This window comes from Struthio camelus, chromosome 8, assembly GCF_040807025.1.
Source record: "Struthio camelus isolate bStrCam1 chromosome 8, bStrCam1.hap1, whole genome shotgun sequence".
NCBI lineage: Eukaryota > Metazoa > Chordata > Aves > Struthioniformes > Struthionidae > Struthio > Struthio camelus.
In genome coordinates, this window is record NC_090949.1 from 19,356,060 (window position 1) to 19,376,727 (window position 20,668).

The window sequence follows — 20,668 nt, forward strand, 5'->3', positions numbered from 1 at the left end:
TACTTTCTACCTTTGAAATTTAGGCAGGTGGCTTTGAGCCATTGGCAAACTGATTAGGAAACTCCGAGTCAAATGATTGCTGTGTGCCCACAAGTTGGAGGGGGGAAATTTTAGGCTGTATGCGAGGACAGGTTTCTCTTTCAGAGTTAATTTTGGTGATGGATACGTGAATTTAGTCTAGACATGAATAGCTTACTCTGTAAAGTTATATCCTAGTTGTTGTGTTTTCACCAGAACTAGGTAAGTTCTGTAGAGATAATGTACCCAAACTCATTCCTGTTTTCCTGCAACTTCAGTGGCTTTCAGAGTCTCTTCCAAACGTTACGTGGTCTGATACCTCCAGTTAGGAATTGCAGAATCTCTCTATACAGTTTGAGTCCTTTTAAAGATCCATGAGCAAAATTGCAAACAAATCATTTAATACAATGTTAATCAGCCTTCATGACAGCAAAGTAAGTTATGGTCTTAAATAGGATAGCTAGCTTTAGAAATGTTAATTAACATATTTTTTTTTTCCTAGGAAAGGTGAGGAATTAGTGAGGCCCAGGATTAAAACCCTCCAAAACTTAATCTCACACATGTTGATTCTTTTTGCTAGAACAATTTAGAAAAATGCTTTCCCTTGTTACAGTTTCCTTTCTGTGCTTCATTTCACATTCAAGGAACATAGGTTAACAAACTTTGAAGGCTTTGGCAGAAAATGCAGCAGAAATTTTCTTGCCACATAACTCTTTCTTTGTCCTACTCACTTTGATATGGTTTGTGTTGGTACTTGTGTTTGGTTGTGTGGGGGTTTTTTTATTATTATTAAAACAGCAGCCTCTATGTTATTAGAAAACTACATCTGTATTTCAGGGAAACATTAGGATTTTGGTATTCCAACTTGAGATAAAATTGTTGGAATACATCTTATAGGTATGGATTTCTCACGTTTGTGCTTTGCTTTTCTCGTCAAATATTCTAGTGGACAAGCAGAAAGCTATGATAATTGTACAGTAAGTTCTTGTTCTGTTTTGCAGATTTGTGTTAATGTGGAAGTGGATCTCGCAGCTTAATGCAGGTAAAACTAAGGTGAGTAAAAATGTTTTTGCCAGATTCCATGGATCCAATAGCACATACTGCTCAGTGCTCAGAAAAGTGATCAGTGGAGGCGGGGGAAAAAAGTTAATGAAACTTGTATCTTGATTACTGTTGTTTGTGGACATAGGAAAACGTACTAAAAGAAAAGACCAAACAACCCCCCAAAATATATTTAAATACATTTAAAATAATGGTGACAAGTATATTTTTCCTCTGTAAATTGTTATAGTCAATAAGTTATCATGGCCTTCTGTTAGCTGTTGAGAAGCCAAGTTATGAAGACTTCAAATGAACTTCTTTTTTCTCTGCATATAATCAGTCTGGTTTGAAAATGAAGTTTGTTGCATTGTCAAAGTAGTATGTTAAACTTGTACTTTATTCTATTACAAAATAGGTGTATGTGAAATTTGACTAGCTACCAGAATAACATTTCATTTTTTTTAATAATGAAGTTGTACTCTTTTTCCTTTCCTGTCCTGTCCTCAGGAACTCTTTTGGGAAGTATATGGAGGTTTACTCTTAGTACTGATGGGCTATAGAAGCTGGGTGTCCAATTGTAATGGTAAAGTGCCAGTTTAGGAAAAAATTTCTGCAACTTTGGCATTATGTGCCTCCTTCCTTGCGTGCCCTCCCTCTCCACCCCCAAATTGCAGTAACTAGTTTGAGATAAAAAAAAAAAAAAAACTTAGCTCAGCCCAGGTTTTGTTTCTCTTCAGGTTGCTTGAAGTTCTACTTCAGGGAGATTTTGAACTATAAAATGAATGTCCATTAATTAATATTCCATTAAATCATGTGAAACAAATTTAACAACAATTTACTTTAACTAAACTATTTTAAAATAGATTGATTCTTTCATGAATATCTTTAAGGCCCCAAAGTTCAATAATTTTCTTTACTGTGGAGACAGGTTGTGATGTTATAATGTGTACACAAGTTTCCTTACCAAATAAAAGCTATATTATCAGTAAGTTTTCGGCTTACTGTGTAACTAACATGCCATCTCTGAATACAGCTGCTTTTGGCAACTTGCTAATTTGAAGAGGTGAGAGGAAGATTGCATATACTCAAATGATCTTGTTCTTCCTTTCTAATCTCTGATTAATATGTAGACTTAAAATACTTAATGGAGCTTTTAGACATATAGTATGTACATTTTAAAATAGGTCTGACCTGTGTTGTTTGTGTCTTCTGTTTTGCTAAGACTTTTGAAGAGCTACTGCTCTCAACTTTAACATATTACAGCAGAACACTTTGTGAGGAAATGGAAAATAGCTCTTCTTTTCAGTGTGGTTCCTTTGTATAATGTATAACCGATTCAGGGTTTAGATTATGACTTGTTTTCTGTACTATGAACAATTAAAAGGCAAGTTAAACTGCTTATGTTTGTGTATGCTTATGTGTACAGAAATATTTAATGTCTTAGCCTGACTTCAGAAGTTTCTAGAATGTGTTACTTTGAAAAGAAGAATAAATGCAACTCTGTAAAAAGAAGTATTTTTCTTGATCTGAGCTTGAGTTCAAAACAAAAGAATCATGGCTAGGGAGATAGAACAATCTAAACCTTACTGCAAATTCTGGCTCTGTGGCTTCTAATGCTTTTAAGTACTTAGTTTATGTTCTGTCTCTTCTGATTTATCTGGTCTAGTTACTGGTTTAAATACAGACATTTAGAAAATTAATTGAAAGTCTAATTTAGAAATAAATGTGTTCATTTCTTAAGCATGACATCTTCTGAATGAAACTCCGAAGTCCTTTCATCTTAATGGTCATTGGCTATGTATAATAGAAAAAACGTGGTCTCTGAGGAGAAAGCCTGTATTCTTGCATGCATAAGGGAACTGAAAAATGTGTGAAAGAATACATGGAAGGAGTATATTAATGTTTGATCAGTATTATTATTGCTTGGATAGGATTGTCAGAACCTCAAGATGCTGTGAAAATGACAGCTGAATAGTAAATCAGCTAGAAGGCATTAGGCATTATCATGAAAAAATAGAGGGGAAAAAAACAGAAAATGGGCATCTGGCTATATACATTTATGGTGTGCCATAGATGCATTGTATTGCAGTGTGTATTGCCTGTTGAGTGCTGATGTAGTCCTGTGACTGAAAAACAATATAGCAGAACTGGAGAAGGTTTGGAGAAGAGCAGCAGGGATAACTAAAGGTATGGAAAGATGCACAAGAACTTGCTAAGTAGGCTGGGATTTCTCAGCATAAAAAGCTCATAACTGAACCAAAGATACGAAAGCTTTATAAAATCATGGTAATTAGGACAGGTTGTTCACTCTCTCCTTAAATAAAAGTATTGGGAGACATCAAATGAAACTAGCACATTGAGATTCAAAAGAAGAAAGGCAATGCTCTTCACATGATGTGTGGTTAAACGATAAATTTTTTTTGCCGATATAAGTTTTCAGAGTTTCTCATCAAGTTTTGTGAATTGCTCCACAAAGTTCACGGATGAGAAATCCATTGAAGATGACTTAATAGATTCCACCTCTTGCACAGGAATTTCTTAAGCTGAGAATTGTTGGAAGCTGGGAGAGTATTTTGAGATAATGTCACTGTATTCTTTCTTTGTTTTTACGAGGCATCTGCTTAGCTGGTGTTGGAAATAAGATTGTGGGCTAGAGAGGCATGTTGTGTCATAACCATGGACCTGTTCTTACGATCTGTGAGAGTGAAAACAAATTGTTTTCTTTTCGTGAGACGTTGGCTGGAGAGTTGGTGAAGAATTTCAGGAAAATGATGATAATGTCAAGTGGTCTAGCAAAATGACCTGCAGCGTTCTTCTAGACATAAATTAAAAAGTGGAACCTCAGAAGGAGCCTTCTACATTTAGATGTAGCTTCGAACTGAGGACTTGGGAGAGCTGGGATTTATAAAATGATACCCAACTGTGAATCTGAGTGATTGGTTTGATGAGTAAAACTCAATATTATGCCAAGCATTGAAATAGCTGTTATTAGGAGAAATATGACTGGAAATGTATTTGGTGTTAAATTTAGCATAAGAGAGACTAACTTCTGATTAACTTAATGGGTTTAAAACAGGGTGTTTATCCCTGAAATGGCTAAAACTCTCCTACGTGTTCCAGAAGAGTAAGCTGTAATTAGGCTTGTTGCAATACAGTTTCTCCACTGTATTAAATTACATGCTTAATGCTTGGTATCATACTCTTATATACTGAAAGTGAATCTGTATTGAACAAGCTGCACCTCTCAGCTGCCTTTAGAACTTGCTCTGTTTCCTCTCAGGCATTGTGACTGGAGCATCTTGTAAACTTTTGTCCCATGCGTAGCTCAGCATGGACTCCTTTGATGTAAGCTTATGTTGCTTAAGCAATAGCTGAAACTACAATTTAATGATGTATTCAAACATGTTACTTATGCTCTTGACAAGAATGTATTTACTAATGACTCTGGAAATGTGCTTTTTATGCAAGTATTCTTTATGTGAGTAATGAATTTGGATTTTTTTTGCTTTCCTAGTTTCAAATGAAAATGGTGTGATATCCTGATATCAGAGAATCAAAAAATCTATTGCTAGTTAAAAATATGTATGTTTAAAATACTACTTAAAATCAATGAATGGGCTTTATTGGGTAGCTGTAGTCTTCATTCTTAGTTGTGTTTTTTTTGTTGTATGTGTTTTTTTTCCCTTCTGTACTGAATCTTCTGAGCTGTATAGGAGAACCTATCTTTGATGTATGAGGAAAGTTAGGAAAAATAATCTTCATCTCAATGTGTTAGTCACACTTTCTTATATGTAATGAGAAAGGTTACAAAAGTAGTGCTGAATTTTCCTATAACAGTATGTGGAATGAAGTCAAATTTTTTTTTTTTTTTTTTTTTTTTTAAGTATTTGAGTGATTAGGCAAAAACAGAATTACTTCCAGAAACTATCTCACATATATTCAGTATTACTGTATCTAAAAACAGAAAACATAGCAAATGAATAATAAGACCACAGAAGTTGAAGTAGCAAGGATGATAACTATGGGCATGTCTGATTGTGTCTAATTGTGTTTCTTTGGCTTGGACAGGCATTTATTTATTTATTTATTTATTTATTTATTTTAAACGGTGGGAGTGACTATCTTATGATCTGGAGTATGAGTTTTGTCTGTATGTCTGGCCATTCATAGAGTTTTAAAGCTACGAGTCTTCTATGAAGTGCAACTTTTATGTTCCATCAGTAAGGATTTATACTTGAAAAGATAACTTTCTCCAAATTGTCAGAATTTTTTGTCCTTAAACTAAAAGGGTACAAGATAGCAAATAACACTGTTAAGAAAAGCTAAAAACTGTCTTGCAAGCTTTTTAGCCGCTGATCATTGAAAGTGTGTATCTGTGATAAAGGATGATGAGAGCCAGTCTGCTGATAAGGAGCAGTGAACATCAATCACTATATATTATTCACTATAATAAGGCTCTGAAGTAAATGAGTAAAATCAGAGTGTTCATTTCAGGGAGTTTTTATCCAAAGACATTTATAATTGGGAAGTATAGCATGCTTTAAGGGTCAAGAAGTCTTTACGCCAATAGGAGGTGCAATCTTAAAATTTATTATACTATTAAAATGTGTTTAGGAAGTGGTTATCAATCAAAAAAGCAAACACCATCAACAATTACTTGATGTGTTTCAGGTGGTACTGGAGAAAAGAATAACTACTTTTTTAAAAGGTTTTTTTAATTAAGGTCAAAATTTTTCTGAAGTTGAAAGATATATCTTGTTCTAAGATATATTTCAATAAGATTGAGTTGAACTGTTTTTGATGTCTTTAAGCAAATTGCACCGTAAATCTATTACGTTGCATCATGTTGTTGTCATGCAGGCTCTCTTCCTCTATGATCTTTGATACTGACACTTCAGGGCTAACTCATGCAGATAATGAACAGTATAGTTTGATGTATTTGAGAAATACTCTTGTCAAAACAGTTAGATGAGCCTGATTTCTGAAAATCCTTCCCAGTCTGGTTGTGATCTTTACATGCTAGCACAGTGTAAACGTGAACAACTTGCGTACTATTCAAATGAAAAGCTGGATGTTTGTAACTTTGAAAGTTTTTTTTCCGGTTACTGAATTCATCTTTCTCTTAAGTTTGTGGTGGTTACTGTGAGGAAAAGACTCGGGTGGTCACCTAGTTGCAGTAGTTGGTGAACTTGCATAGGAGTGAGGGAAGATAACTAATTATTAGAATGAGTTTACTCCAGTATACATACTAGGCATGATGTTGGAAGAAAGTGTTCTTTACCTACTGCTCCCGAAAGGTGTCTGTGAACAAGACGACTATATTGTTGGAAAAATCGCTGTTTTAAATTGAAAGGCAGTTTCAGATACTCATACGAAAGTTCAGCAGTTTCGCTTGGATTGACTAGTTTTATATATTTGTCTTAGTACACCGTGACTCTGTCCTACTCATCTGTAGGAGGGGGGAATACTGTCAGCTTTACAGGTAGGAAAAAATCAGGTTTGCATGGAGAAAGTCACCACCACTTGGTGGCAGTACTTGGCTTCAAAAGGACTTATTTCAGGGTAGATAAACTGGCTTTAATCCTTTAAAAGTATAGGTTAAGGGGGGAGTAGCTTTGTTCTAAAATTTTTTGAAAGTTACTGATGTATTTTAGAAATGAAAAATACTTTTTTCTGAGCTACTGGAAAGAGTAACGTTTGTGTATGTCTATGGAAAAATCTAGCTACTGTGTCTAATGAGTAATTTCAGATAATTCCTTGTATTAAAAGTGTTCTCAGATGTATTTAATGTTTTCCAGTTTGAATTATTTTAGCATTTACTTCTAGCATTTTATTTCTATTGAATAATGTACTTCAGGTAATTTTAGAACATTAAATTTGTTTCATGATAGTGCTGCTCTTCGTAATTTTATCTTTTGCAGGTAAACAGAAGACTGACAGAACTACCCTTTTTTGCCTCTGAAACTTTCCCTGCTGCCTCAATTTTTCTTATATATTGAAATAACATTTTAGGAAAAGATTCCACGTTCAATTTTTCTGTCAATGAAGCTAGTAAAAGTTTGTGCCTTACTCTTAGTTTATTACCTCTCAGCTGTGCTGGTGCAGCAGTGTCTAGGTCAAATTGTTGATAAGCTGTGAGGAAGGAATGTGGAGGAGGAGAAGAAGGGAGGAGTCATTTATACTGGCTTTGCTGCAAAGGAAAGTACAACTCCAGTGTATAGCACAATAATTTGACAGGTACGGCTCCATGTTGAGACTGCTTTCTCTTCTCTGCAAGCCAAAATGTCCTACAATGACAGCAATAAGGACTGCAGTGGTGGGACTGGAGCCTTCAGAGATGTTGGTACTTTCCTAAACATACTCCCTTTGTGAAATTTCTCACTCACTGTGGTTAGAGTTGTTAATATATTTGGGAGTAATAGCAGTAATAGTGAGAGAACCCTGGAAAGCAGGAACACCGAAAGGGAAGTAGAGGGGAAGAGGGGTAACGAATAACAGGGTTGCTGTGAATATATTAAGTTGAACTTGGGTTAGAGAAAACTCTGTTTTGTTGTATACCTAAACTTTCATTGAAAGTTTTTTCAAAACTGTCAAAATGATGAATCAGAAAGAGTAGTTGGGAACTTTTTTGATAAAATACTCTTGTGCCTATATTGCTGATGTTTTGAAATGAGAGAAGTAGTGAAGTGGATAAAGTCTGAGCTGAGCACGTGGAGCATTGCTACTAGTTAATACAATGAAATATATTGTGTCAAGGTAAAGCAATTGTTGGTACCTTACATTAGGCATCAGAATACATATAACCAAAAAAAGCAGGTAATGATGTTGAAAGAAATGAAGTGTTTTATCGAGTTTAGTTTTTTTTTTTTTTTAAGAGGAAAATTATGCAAGCATGCAAGATTGATAGGAAGAAAAAGAATTTATCAACATATGTAACCCATGCATGTATTCCAGAGAAATATTATGCATTAGTATCACAGAGCATTAGGTTGAGAGACTCTTTAACCTTCTGGCAAATATTCCTTATTAATGAGGCTTAATGACCTCTAGGCACTTAAGTGTCTTAAGCAAGTGTTAGAAATTTTGTAATCACTTTAATTGAGGAAGAGTTCTGATACTAAACAGTTCTAGCAACAAAGGTGTAGCAAGATTTATCAACTTAAAATTGAAGTTGTTGGGGAGCAGAAATAAAATAGAAAGAGATGCGCATTTAATTCCAGTGAGTTGCTATTGGAATAGGTTAAGAGATACAATACTTTCCAAGAGAGAGAATATTTAACATTGTCTTTGTAGAAGGTGTATTTCAGTTCAGTTATAAGTTATTCACCTCAGTACTGTAATCTTGGATAACTCCTTTATATTTTAGTACAATCCTCAACTTAATATCCTCTTGCGTGTAAAGTCTATGACTACAAGAAGTAGGCAGTCAGTGAAGAAATCCAAATTGAGAAAGATGTCATCATAGGGAGGCAGTAGTACTTGTCATGTGACTGTAGGTTTGTTTCTAGACTTAAATGTTCTCATTTGACAACAGAGCGGAGGTGAGAGTGATTTTGTAATGCAGTGATGGAAAAAGGAGAAGAAGCTGACCATCTCAGGCCCACCAGAACATGGGAGTTAGGATGCTGAAGAATGCCTGCTATAGAGTATCACAACATTATAGTTTGTCTAACCATGTATAAGGGAGTTTGATACTTGAATATGTAACAGTAGCAGTGATTTACATGATCATGGAATTTCAGAACCAAAAAAAAACCCATAATAAAATTTGGTATTCTTTCCAGCTCTAGCATTCTCTCAGGTAAATCATCACTAGGCTTAAGTAAAGGCAGTGATTCTACAGTGGACAGTGATTCTGTCTGGACTGGTCTAGTTCTTGAGGGATCAAGCAAATCTGGACCTGACGTGTCTTAACAGCCCTTTGCCTTAGCGGTGGGGTTAGGAGGTCCTACCTCTTCTGTACGTTTTTAGTCACGAAGGTATATTCCCATAACTATTCCCATAACTGTTGTATGATACATGGTATGATATGGCTGTCTACTACCTTCAGAATCCAGTAACACTTGATGAAAATACCTCCTAGAATTGCTGTCATAAGGCTATATTTTCATAAGAGAATTCAAAATGATAGTGTACTACACAGCTTGAGTATGACAAAGATCTAACTCCACAATCTTTTTAATAAAACTGCTATTGGATACAAATACCGCAAATACTGTTAGCAAGTTATATTACTGATATGAGTGGTTACTGAAATTCATACTTGTCTCTTGAACTGCAAAAAAAAATTCTAATGTGATGTTTAGTGTAAAGAGAATGAATTGTCATTAGAGTTTTATAAAACACAGTTTTGCTTTGGATCTTGTAGAAGCAAATTGAAGCTATGTGTACCTTTTGTCAAAAAGTAATTTCTTTGCCTTTGTTTAGGGCTTTAGATCAGAAGCATTTTTTCCTGTGCTTCATCTGAAGTGGCTACTGCTTGTAGCCTAAAATTGTCAATGTTATGAATTCAAGAATAGGCTTCTTTAAAGTTTGTGTCATTGGGTCTTTTTAAAAATCAAGAAACTTATTGAGGTAATTCTGATAAAATCTAGTCTGGGCAGCATTGCTTCTTTCTCTGCTTACAGAAACAGAAAATTTTGTTTAAACTGTTTAAAATCTTGTTAAACTCAAATATTGTTTAAACACAGCAATATGAACTATATTTTTCTAACTTTTATCTATCTTATTGGAATGTTGTTCCTGATTTGCATGTACATCTTGGAAGATATAATAACTTGATTGTAATTCCTCTCATCCTTAGCAAAAATTATTGACATGCCACTTCAAACTTGATTATACTACCAAAAATGCAAACTAGATACAGATCTGCATAAATGTAGAGACTGTGAAGTAGTCGATTACCCTTTATGTACAGAGGTATGGAATATGGTGGGGAGTTGTGGAAACCTTGAGTTTCCACTCAAGCTGTAACTGTTCTGAGGTTACTGGATCCAAAATCTTGTTTTGGTATTGGCTGGGCATCTTTTAGAAATATCTAATTCACTTAAATAATTTTTGTCAATGTAACCATCTTAAAATGCTACGTTAGCACTTAAAACTAGGCAAAATTTTAAAAGTCCTATATCTCGTTCTTTTCACGCTTAGATTGTATTGTAATTTATTTTATTGACTTCAGTATTGGGTTTTAACATGATGCACCCTATAGTAAGTCACAAATTGATTTATTTTCCCAAGTAAATCAATAATGGATAAATAAGATTAAGAGTGGTTGGTGGCAATAATGGAACTGTGTCATTGGAAACAAAGTTTCAGGTAAATACAACTTCTGAAAAAAACTTTCTTGAAGTTTGACGTTTCCGAGTATAATTTTACTGAAAAGATCAGCCTCTTTTGTAGATTGATGGATTAGTAGAATATAATCCTACTTTTCCTGAAAGAACTGAACTTGAGATAGTACATTTCATCATGGAGAAGCTTCTTGCAACTTGGCTTGCACTCTAATTATTTTAAACGTTTGCTGACTAAATGTCTTTATATTGTTTAGAGAATTCTCAATCCTAGGAACTAGCAAATAAATTTCTTGTCGAATACTAATTTTCTTTTTCCTCTATTCTGTATTGCAAATGCTTTTTTTTTTTGTTTGAAATATAGGAAAAATTTTATTTCAGTTTTTCAGATGATGTCTTGAAAAAATGTTTTTGTTTGAAATTCCTGTCAGACTTTGTACTAGGATTGAATGTGTGTGTTGTACAGTTAGTTAGAAATAGCTTAGAAATCTGAAGCCATAATATAATCAGAAAATGAATAGTTAGCTGAATTGGGTTTTTTAGTCATATATGCTCTAAATTGAGTCTGTACTTGAAACACTGATCCCGAGAGGTGTGTTTGAGATTGGCGTAAAGTGACCTATATATGCTCTCGGAGGCAGTAGGAGACATAAATGGTACTTACGCTATCAAGGCTTGACGTGTTTTAGCAGGAATTAGAATTAACAGTTACGTCTCTTATCAGGGGTGATTGCACAGATAGCAGCAGTTTGAGTTTTAGTAGTGGTCCATGCAAGACACCTTCCTTTTGTGATAAAGCTGTCCAGCTGATAGAAGCTGAATTGGAAAGTTTTCCAGTTTCTAAGCGGTGAGAGTTCTTTCTTTTTTCCCAATTGTGTTGATCTTCTGTGTGCTCCTGGAGAACAGGCAGTGTGATTACTGTAGTACTTGTCCGTGGTGAACTTCTCCTGCAGAAATCTGACAACTGGGAAAAATCTTTTCCACTTTGGTTTAGTTTCTTGTTACACTCTTTTTAAGGATTTGGTGAGAATCCTCATGAGGGGAAAAAATATCACTTGCACAGAGGTGATTGTTCTGCGGTTACTATGGGCAGTATAACTATTATTTCTTTACTTAGCAGTAATGTAACTTCTCCATGTTGTGTCAGTGTTTTTTCTCACTGCTTTAAAAATCAATCCTGATGTGGGAGTCTTAGCAATGAGAGTTTTCCAGTATTTGGGTTTTCACATTAACAGCTATGTATCAGAATTTAAGGTGTATTTGCTTTTCAATAGAATTCTGTAGCCTAGAGCTATAATAATAACTGCATGCTTGCATGTAAAGTGAATGTCAGAGGGGAGTGTTCTTAGTATTGTGGTGTGCAAGCTCTGTTCACCGCACAAGTTAAAGAATTCTAGAAATGTTCAGATTAATTTGTATGTTTTAAAGATAAGTAGGGCAGTCTACAAATAATTTGTGTCTATACTATGTGGAAGGGAATGTATTTTAAGCCATTTAATTTGCAAACACACATAGAAAACCAGAGGAGGGCAGAGTGAGTCAGTGACTTGTCTTTTGATTGTAAGGCTTTGTAGTTCCGTTTTCAACTGAAGAAACGGGTCAGGATAGCTTTTAAGAAGAACTAAAGAACAAATCCTGTAACGAGTATTTTTCTAATGATCAAAAAAGTGTCCTAATTTATTGACTTTGGGTATTCATCTTGCTAGAAAACACTCAAAACTCAGTAAGTGTAAAGTATGCATTGCTGTGTGGAAGAGAAAAATATCATCCAAATATCTAAATAAGATGGTTTTTCTGAAAATGTGGCTGGTTTATGCTAATATATTTGGTACTTTAGGAGGCAGTCTCTGTCCGTCTGTCTCCTCCCGCATTTGACTCCTATAAAACTTGTATTAGTTCCTCTTTCTCCATTAGGGTCATTCATTTTTCCAAAGGTTCTTAAATTTTTTCACTAAGTTTGCCATAACTAACATAAGACAGGAATAGACTCTGTACTGTGACAGAAATGAAAGGAGCCTCTGCTTTACTCCTATGCCATGACAAATTTGAGCTCCCTCTGGTCTGCTCTTTGTTGCATAAAAATCTGTGACTTTGATTCCATCATCTCTCATATCTCAGCTTTAGTGCAGAAATGCTTGTGGGTAAAATGATGGATTTTATTAGGTTTTTAAATATATTTACATAACACAGTCCTGAAGAACTAACAAATCTAAATGAAAGTCAGTGGGAACCTGAAACACCTTTCCTATTCCTTGAATATCTGAATCATCTCTTGAGTGACCTGGTTATTCCTGTGTCTGCTTAATGAACTTGACTTAATGGGGAATTACTTAGCACAGGACAAGTGTGTTGTGTGTGTGGTTTGCTTATTTATTTTGCCTTCGTTACAGCACTGTTGAAATAATTTATATTTTTCAGCTTCTGTAACTAGGCTGTAAATTTGATCCATTTAGAAAATGACTTCTAAGTTTTTGTGCTGCTGAACAGTCACTGTATATGCTTTTAGCTCACTAGATTATGCTTATAAATGTAAAGAGAAACTTAGTATTTAACCACAGGAAAGCACTTTGTGTGTTTCATAAACTCGGCCGTGTTGCTCCGTCCAAATTTTTCGACTCCAGTGTGTTTTCAGATCCTAAAACCCTTCCAAAATAAAATGGACCTCCCCCTCCCCCCACCCAATCTAACTGAAAACTGCCAGGAGGCAAGAGCATACTACCTTTAGCTCCAGAGTGTGGTTTTAATGAACTAGCATTGTATGAAGGCGTTACTCTTACTTTGGTGTGTGACCCTATTACATAGCAAAGGTTGTCATTATGAAATGAGAACTTGGAAGCGTTGTAAACCTACTTGTAATAAATACAATTAATAATGTACATAGAAGAATGGAATTAAGTATATTTTCTATCAAAAAGAATTATTAATGAACAGAAAGTGGACAGCATAGATCTGATGACAGGAAGGTTGCATCTAATCTGAATTACTGAGTGACCTAGGAAGCTTGCTCAGAGGGATTACCGAATAATTATGTTAATATGCAATTATCACCTCATTTCTTCTGTAGTAACCTCAAGATGTAGTGTAGTATGGGTGTTATAGCAAGTGCTGATAGTTTGCAAAAATACTGATGTTCAAGATTTTTGAGACAATAAGATTAGCTTAAGTCATTTAAATGATGATCTGTCAGCTTGAAGACAGACCTGACCTTACACTTTTTTTAATGCTTACATTGGCAACGGCGGCCTTATCTACAAAACTCGTTATGATTTTCTAAAACTGATGTTTTATGAAAAAATAAATAGATCAAAAACTGTTTAAGAAATTAACATGTAAATTCACGAGTGTTTCATAGCTAAATTGGGGTGGAGTAGAATGTGGGCTAGCTAAATCTTTGATTGTTTTCTACTTGTTTGTGCTTGTATCAGCTTTTGAAGCATTATAATTTTGTCTTTATACAACATCTCAACAATATATTGCAATAGCACTTGCAAACATGTCATGGAAGGTTTTAGTCGGCGCTTGCTCTGTGCCTAAATAAAAAATTAGCTCAACTGCATAGTGCTTGCCTTGGCAGGGGATCTGTTAAGCGTTATTTGCAACATTACATTTAGTGTCTCAATGTTTAGCTTTTCAAGTACAGTAAATACGGGTTAATTACTATATATTCTGACATAATTGATACTGTGTGTGTTTCTGGTATGGTGGAGAGAATGATGCTTTTAAAACCGTATGGTGGAAATATGCTAAGAATATTGTATAGTCTTGGTTGACTCTTACTTGCTACAGTGGTTGTTGGGGTTTTTTTTTTTGCTTGCTTGTTTTTCTTCCCCTCTACCCGGAGTGCTCGGGGTTAGGTAGTGTTTCAGTTGGAGTATTGTGCTTCCTGAGTGGTACAGCGTAAACAGTAACTTCTTCCCCAAAGCAGTGGTAGAGTGTAGAATGTTTTATTGCATTTATCTAGTTACATACATTTTAGTTATTGCATAAGTTCCTACATATTGGCGGAGATAATTTTACTGTAAACAAAGTATTGAATTTTGGCTCTGTTATAACAAGACTCTAAATTCCTGTAATTTAAAAAGATGTATATTTGCTTTGATAGCGCTGTCCTAAATCTGTTAACATAATTTTTGTTGCCCTATACATAAAATAGGGAATTGCACCACCTAGATAGGTGGAAAAAATGTGATAATTAGCAGAAAATGATTAAAATGTTACAGTGATATTACTAATATAGTAAGCATTTTGGGCTTGATCCAAAGACTGAATTCTGTAGAGACAACTATATTAGCATAGAAGTCTCTTAATCTGATCCATATGGAATAGTTCATGATCTCTATACCTATACAATATGGGAAGGAGTCTATTTAAAGAAATTGCGCGATGTAAGTTTTAGCCATTGTTTATGATAGCTTCTGAGGGAATCTTGGTTTATAGGTGGTTGTATGGTGCCCTTGCCATTTTTTTTAACTTAAGCTTTAACACTAATATTGAGAGTGTTCATGTAAAGCTTTGTTTGTAGAGCAACATGGTTTTGTCTTCATCATGTAAACCTGTGACAAGTTTTTGGGAGTCATTCTGATAATGAGGACTGCGGTCTCCAAGCAGGCACAATATTCTCGGTTTGCCACCCTGCTGTTTGGGGGTACCAATGAAGTTGCCTTAAATGGGAAGCGTCTGTTCTTTCTCTGAGCCCCTAACACCAGAACAGATGGGTGGAACTTGGAACATGGAAGGTTTTACCTCTGAGGTGGTAACAGTGAAGCCACTCATTAACACTGAATTTACCACTTCGTTAGCAATGTTGCTTCCTGTTGAGAAAAGCTAATATGGGCTCTCAAATTGACTGAGCATACGTTTGTCTACGTCTGTGATAGTAAAATGGGGAAAATACAAATTTTGTGGCATAACTAACTTAGTAAATTTCTTATAAACTTTTTGCGTACATTTTTGAACTCTGCTGCCTAGTTTATCACTAAATAATATAAACCTAATAGAAAATTATTGCAGGTGCAGTGGTGCATGCTTGGAGCTGTCGCTTCCTTTAACTGACTTTTGCAGTACTGATTTTTAGTGCGTGTTTGTGCTGCCCATTTCTAACTTGTCTATGTGATGTAAAGACTCCTGCTGGGTGGTGCATTATCACCGTTTTAGGGTGAAAGCATTGAAAATGATCTTATAGGGAGTATGTTTTTTATTATGGTAGAAACTGAATCGTCTCAAAACAGCAGAGAAATTCAGAGATTTAAGAAATGGGACAATGAAAAGCTAATTGTTTTGTCCAGTAGTATGCTTGCAAAAGGGCATGTCAATAGATAATATAATTGTGTTTATGTATTTTAAGCATTTTTTACTGAACTGACGTATGTTGTGGTAGTGTTTCTGTATTGGGTATTTCGGTTATTGTGTAGCAAAGGCAACTTTTTAACTTCTTGCATTGAGAATTTTTTTCATTATATTTGGACTTAAAATATAGTTTATTTTGCCTTTAAAATGATGAGAAAATCATATTATGCTGGAGAGGGTGGGTTTTCTTTTCTTGTTTTATTTTTTTTTAAAACACGCTAAATGCTTGTTTCATTCTTTTTCTGATCTGAAGCAAGCACAATATGGCTGAATTTCTGTGAGGCCATAGATAGCACCTTGGATTGCTCAGATAAGTTTGTATGTAATAACTGAAAAATCAGTAGCAATTCTGAGCATTTTAGTCTGTCATATAAAGATGATAGTGGTGCCCTTTAAGCATGTTGTTTTTCCTGTCCTTAGGAAAAGGATGTTAGACGTGGTCTTCCTTGGCTTCGATGAAGGACCACTGCGAGGAGCCTTGGACGTTTGTTGTGAGTTATAAAATATTCATTAAAGGAGTCTCCTTTTAAGAGAACTTTTTATTCAAAATTTTAATTGGTAACTAAAGTTAAATATGTGATGATAGGAGCCAGATCTCCCAAAAGATTTTAAGTGAGTACTCCTTAAGGATAAAATACGTGGTGGTATGTTTTGTGGTGTTCCTCTTGCCAAATATTGATAGATGCTTCCAGCTCCTAGGTGGATGTTTTAATAGCTTATTCTTACCGTATTCTTCGGGTCCACACAAGTGATAAATGGTGAATAGCCTTAAATTCACGCTCTAGTTTACTGCACATTGAATTCCATGTGTAGGCAAGCCCCTAGTGCTCACCAAGTGTCAGATAGATGATTTTGCATGCAAATAAAAACCACTTTTAGAAAAACATACTCTAGGCACACAAAATGTCCCAGAGGGAATTAATATGTAGTAGCTCTCTATACTAGTAGGCACTACTGTTGTCATGCTCTGGATTCAGCATGGTGATTAGCTAAGGTAGATGCATCTTAGTTGCTTAATTTTTCCACCTTTTCGGTAATGCTATTTTACTTGCTTTACCGTTTAACATGGCCATATAGCATGAACAGGATCTGATTTTAAAGGAGAGTTCTTTTGTAAAATGGGAATGGCAAGAAATTGTTTTCTTCAGTGAGCTTTATGAACCTTTGCTATGTTTCCATCACTAATCATACATGTTAGAAATTGGATTGGTTTTGTATTGTCTGTATTGGTACCAAAACAGACGCTTTTGTAAGCTTTTGCGTTATATCAGTCAGTTGTGTACAAGTACTTCAAACAAAGTGATACTTTCAGATATGTAAAGATTATTTTAGCTTAACAGGTGCTAAAGGCAAGTATAGTTTAAAAGTTTACTGAAATGAGTCTTACAGATGTCTGCAAAGCTTTTATTCATAATGTATTTTATGCCCAGAGAAATACTGAAGATAAACTGTGTACGTGTTGAGGTACGCACAAAATGTATTTGCACTGTTTTTGTCAGTAGTGTTTTCCTCGTTTTGCTTGCATGTAGGTGTTTGAATATCTTAAACCAAGACAGTAGGCAGTCACTAGTTTGCTGTATGCTTATTAATATAGCCCATAAACTGATGCAATTTTTATTTTTTTATTGATTAATTTAAAAAATGTCTTGGCTATCTTAAAAATGTTTTTTAACCAATTCAAAAATTATCTTTTCAGGTTACGGTGTGAAAAAGGGTGGTCCTGGAGAAAATTGTAATTTAAAACTGCCATTGTTATTTATTTCTGCAAGTGCCTGATTCATTTTTTGTTGTATTTTTTTTTTTAATTTTTTAGTATAAATGTACTTAATGGACAGACCAGCAATATGGATAATTTGGAAATAAATCCTGAAGTCACTGGTGCTAAAGAAGAAATCCTATGCGATGATGATTTCACATCTGAGGAAGACAGTGGCATTCCTAAACCACAAGAGTGTGACACATCATTTCAGAAGAACGATACATTGACTCTGTCTGAGGAGCTATCAAGGGACAGATCTGAAAAAGCCTTAAGTGGAGGCCAGACTTCTTTATTTATACACACTGGTGCTCCTACTGTTTCTAGTGAAAACTTTATCTTGTCTAGAGGAACTGCTGTTAATGGACCAGTTTCACACTCCACCTCAACCAAGACTTCCATTATGAATAAAGGCAGTGTTTCATTAACCACTGGACAGTCTGTAGGTCATCATACAGATTCCTGCTCAACTTTGACAGTGGTTCATGATCTTCAGCTGCCTGCAAAGAGTACAACACAGACATCAAGTCAGCACCAAGTTTTATTTTTGTTACCTGATGTAGCACATGCTAAGAATCTGACTCATTCCATTAAAAATCTACCTACCTCTGCTTCAATTGGTTGTGATTCACCAAAATCAGTAGGAAATAGTGTAGATAGCACTTTAGTAGGCGAAGTAGAAGTTTGTGAGGATGATAAAAATTTAGTAGTAAAAGATGATTGTGTTGACACCTTAACAGGCATTTCCTCAGGTACAAGTGGTTTCAGATCAGGATGTGATCCCAGCTGGGATCCTCAGAAAGAGTTTATACAGTTTCTTATGACAAATGAAGAAACAATAGAGAAATCGCCGGTTCACTGTAAAGTAGGTCTAGAGAAAAAGAGAAAAAGAAAAATGGATGTTAGCAAAATAACACGCTATACTGAAGACTGCTTTAGTGATACCGGTTATATTCCCAGTAAATCCAAATTACTAAATGTTGACTTCTTAGAGCAGAATGAGGAGCTACAATTAGTAGAACCACAGAGATATTCATTGAGCAAAGTAAAACCTGAATCCATAGATGAAGAGTTGGAAGCTGTTGATGCTATCCAACAACTGATTTATAGTCCTGCTAGTAACTGTGCGGAAGATACTTCTCCTGTTCACACTAGCACTTTTCTTTCCAATACTTTAAAAAATAAATGTGAACAGAATGATTCTGAATCACCATCTACTTTCAGTACTGATGAACCATCGTTTTATCCCTGTACAAAGTGCAATGTGAATTTTAGGGAGAAGAAACATCTGCATAGGCATATGATGTACCACTTAGATGGGAATAGTCATTTCAGACATCTCAATGTCCCCAGGCCCTATGCATGTAGGGAATGTGGACGGACATTTCGAGATCGTAATTCGCTTCTTAAGCATATGATAATTCACCAAGAAAGAAGGCAGAAACTGATGGAAGAAATCCGTGAGCTGAAAGAACTTCAGGATGAGGGTAGGAGTGCACGGTTACAGTGCCCACAGTGTGTATTTGGTACCAATTGTCCCAAAACATTTGTGCAGCATGCAAAAACCCATGAAAAAGATAAAAGATATTATTGCTGTGAGGAATGCAATTTCATGGCTGTGACAGAAAATGAACTGGAATGCCATCGAGGGATTGCTCATGGAGCAGTAGTCAAATGTTCAATTATTGGTAGTGACATGTCGCAGAGGAAAACACAGAAAAAGGCATCCATGAAAGATCCGTATTTAGGATCCTCAAAAAAGTCATCCACGTATATGTGTAAGATGTGTCCATTTACTACATCAGCCAGAAGCATTTTAAAAAAACACATGGAATATTTGCATCCAACATCATGCATTGATCCCTTTGGTAGCCATCTTAGATTAGAAAAAAGAAAAGGCAACATAATTGAAGAATCTTTAGATTTTGGTAGCAGGACAAAACAGTTGATCAAACAATCTTCTACTTTTCCAAAGAACTCTGTTTTAAAACAGGATGTAAAAAGATCATTTGGCTCTACTTCACAGTCCAGTAACTTCACAAAACTTCACAAGAGACCCTACAGGATACAGAAGGCTCGGAAGAGCGTTTCGCAGTCATCTGTAAGTGTGTGCAATCTAAATTCTACAAACAAGACCTTTTTGATTAGAAATAGCATTGACCAGAAACCTAAATATTTTCATCAAGCAGCAAAGCAGAAAGCTAGTGTCAAAACAAGCAGTAATTATTTGTATAGAAACAAATATGAAAACTACAGAATGATTAAAAAATCTAGTGACTCTTATCCTTTACGTTTAAAAAAGGAAGAGTCCAGCTCTGTCAGTTCTTTGCATTTGTTTTCTTCATCAAGTAGTCCCCATAATAATTGTTTTGTCATGGATTCAAGTAATCTTGATTGCAAAAGGGCAGAAGGCTATAAAGATCGTAGGCATGTAGCTGTAAAAAGAGTGGTTAAAGAATCCAAGAGGGAAGGCTCTGTTGCAGGAGATGATTTGGATTGCTATCCAGATTTTCTGCATAAAATGACTGTTGTTGTTTTACAGAAACTTAACTCTGCTGAAAAAAAAGACAGCTATGAAACGGAGGATGAAAGTTCATGGGATAATGTTGAACTATGTGATTACACTACACAATCTGTGGAGGATGAATCTTACAGTGATATTAATCAGGAGCATGTAAACCTATTCCCCATATTCAAAGGTAAAATGGAAGATCATGAAGCTGGTGATAAATCTTCACTTAGTTATGAGCAGAATGATGGCTTTTATTTTGAGTATTATGAAGATGCTGAGGGTAGTAACTTCCTGCATGATTTGCATGATCCTCAGAATTTAGAAAATGTAGGATCAGCATTGCCAAAGCATAATTCAGTTTTCCATTGGACTGATTTGTCGCTTGAAAAGAAGTCCTGCCCATACTGTCCAGCAACGTTTGAAACAGGTGTTGGCCTATCTAATCATGTCCGAGGACATCTTCACAGAGCTGGATTAAGCTATGAAGCCCGTCATGTTGTTTCACCAGAACAGATAGCAACAAGTGACAAATTGCAACATTTTAAAAGAACTGGAACAGGAACTCCTGTTAAACGTGTTAGAAAAGGTAAGTTTCCTTAAATTTGAATATGCAGTGAAGGGGACAAAGGGACTTATTGATCATTAAACAAGACTTGCTTTATCTTGTTGTAAAGCCTCTTATCCTTGTAGTTTGCTATTCTGATG

At 35.3% G+C, this 20,668-nt stretch overlaps 1 protein-coding gene across 12 annotated transcripts in view; it reads left to right on the top strand.

The window, feature by feature from the left end:
- Nucleotides 1-20,668, top strand: part of ZNF644 (zinc finger protein 644) — a 54,207-nt gene that overhangs the window by 20,944 nt on the left and 12,595 nt on the right. For 7 of the 12 annotated variants that reach the window (XM_068952531.1, XM_068952536.1, XM_068952529.1 and 4 more), the window contains exons 2-5: nt 1,020-1,071; nt 16,116-16,186; nt 17,509-19,552; nt 19,994-20,549. In XM_068952531.1, coding sequence (XP_068808632.1) covers nt 17,540-19,552; nt 19,994-20,549 — 2,569 coding nt within the window. In that variant the 5' untranslated portion in view covers nt 1,020-1,071; nt 16,116-16,186; nt 17,509-17,539. Of the gene's footprint in view, nt 1-1,019; nt 1,072-16,115; nt 16,187-17,391; nt 19,553-19,993; nt 20,550-20,668 lie in introns of all 12 variants that reach the window. The other 5 variants (XM_068952533.1, XM_068952540.1, XM_068952532.1 and 2 more) reach the window with 1 other exon arrangement.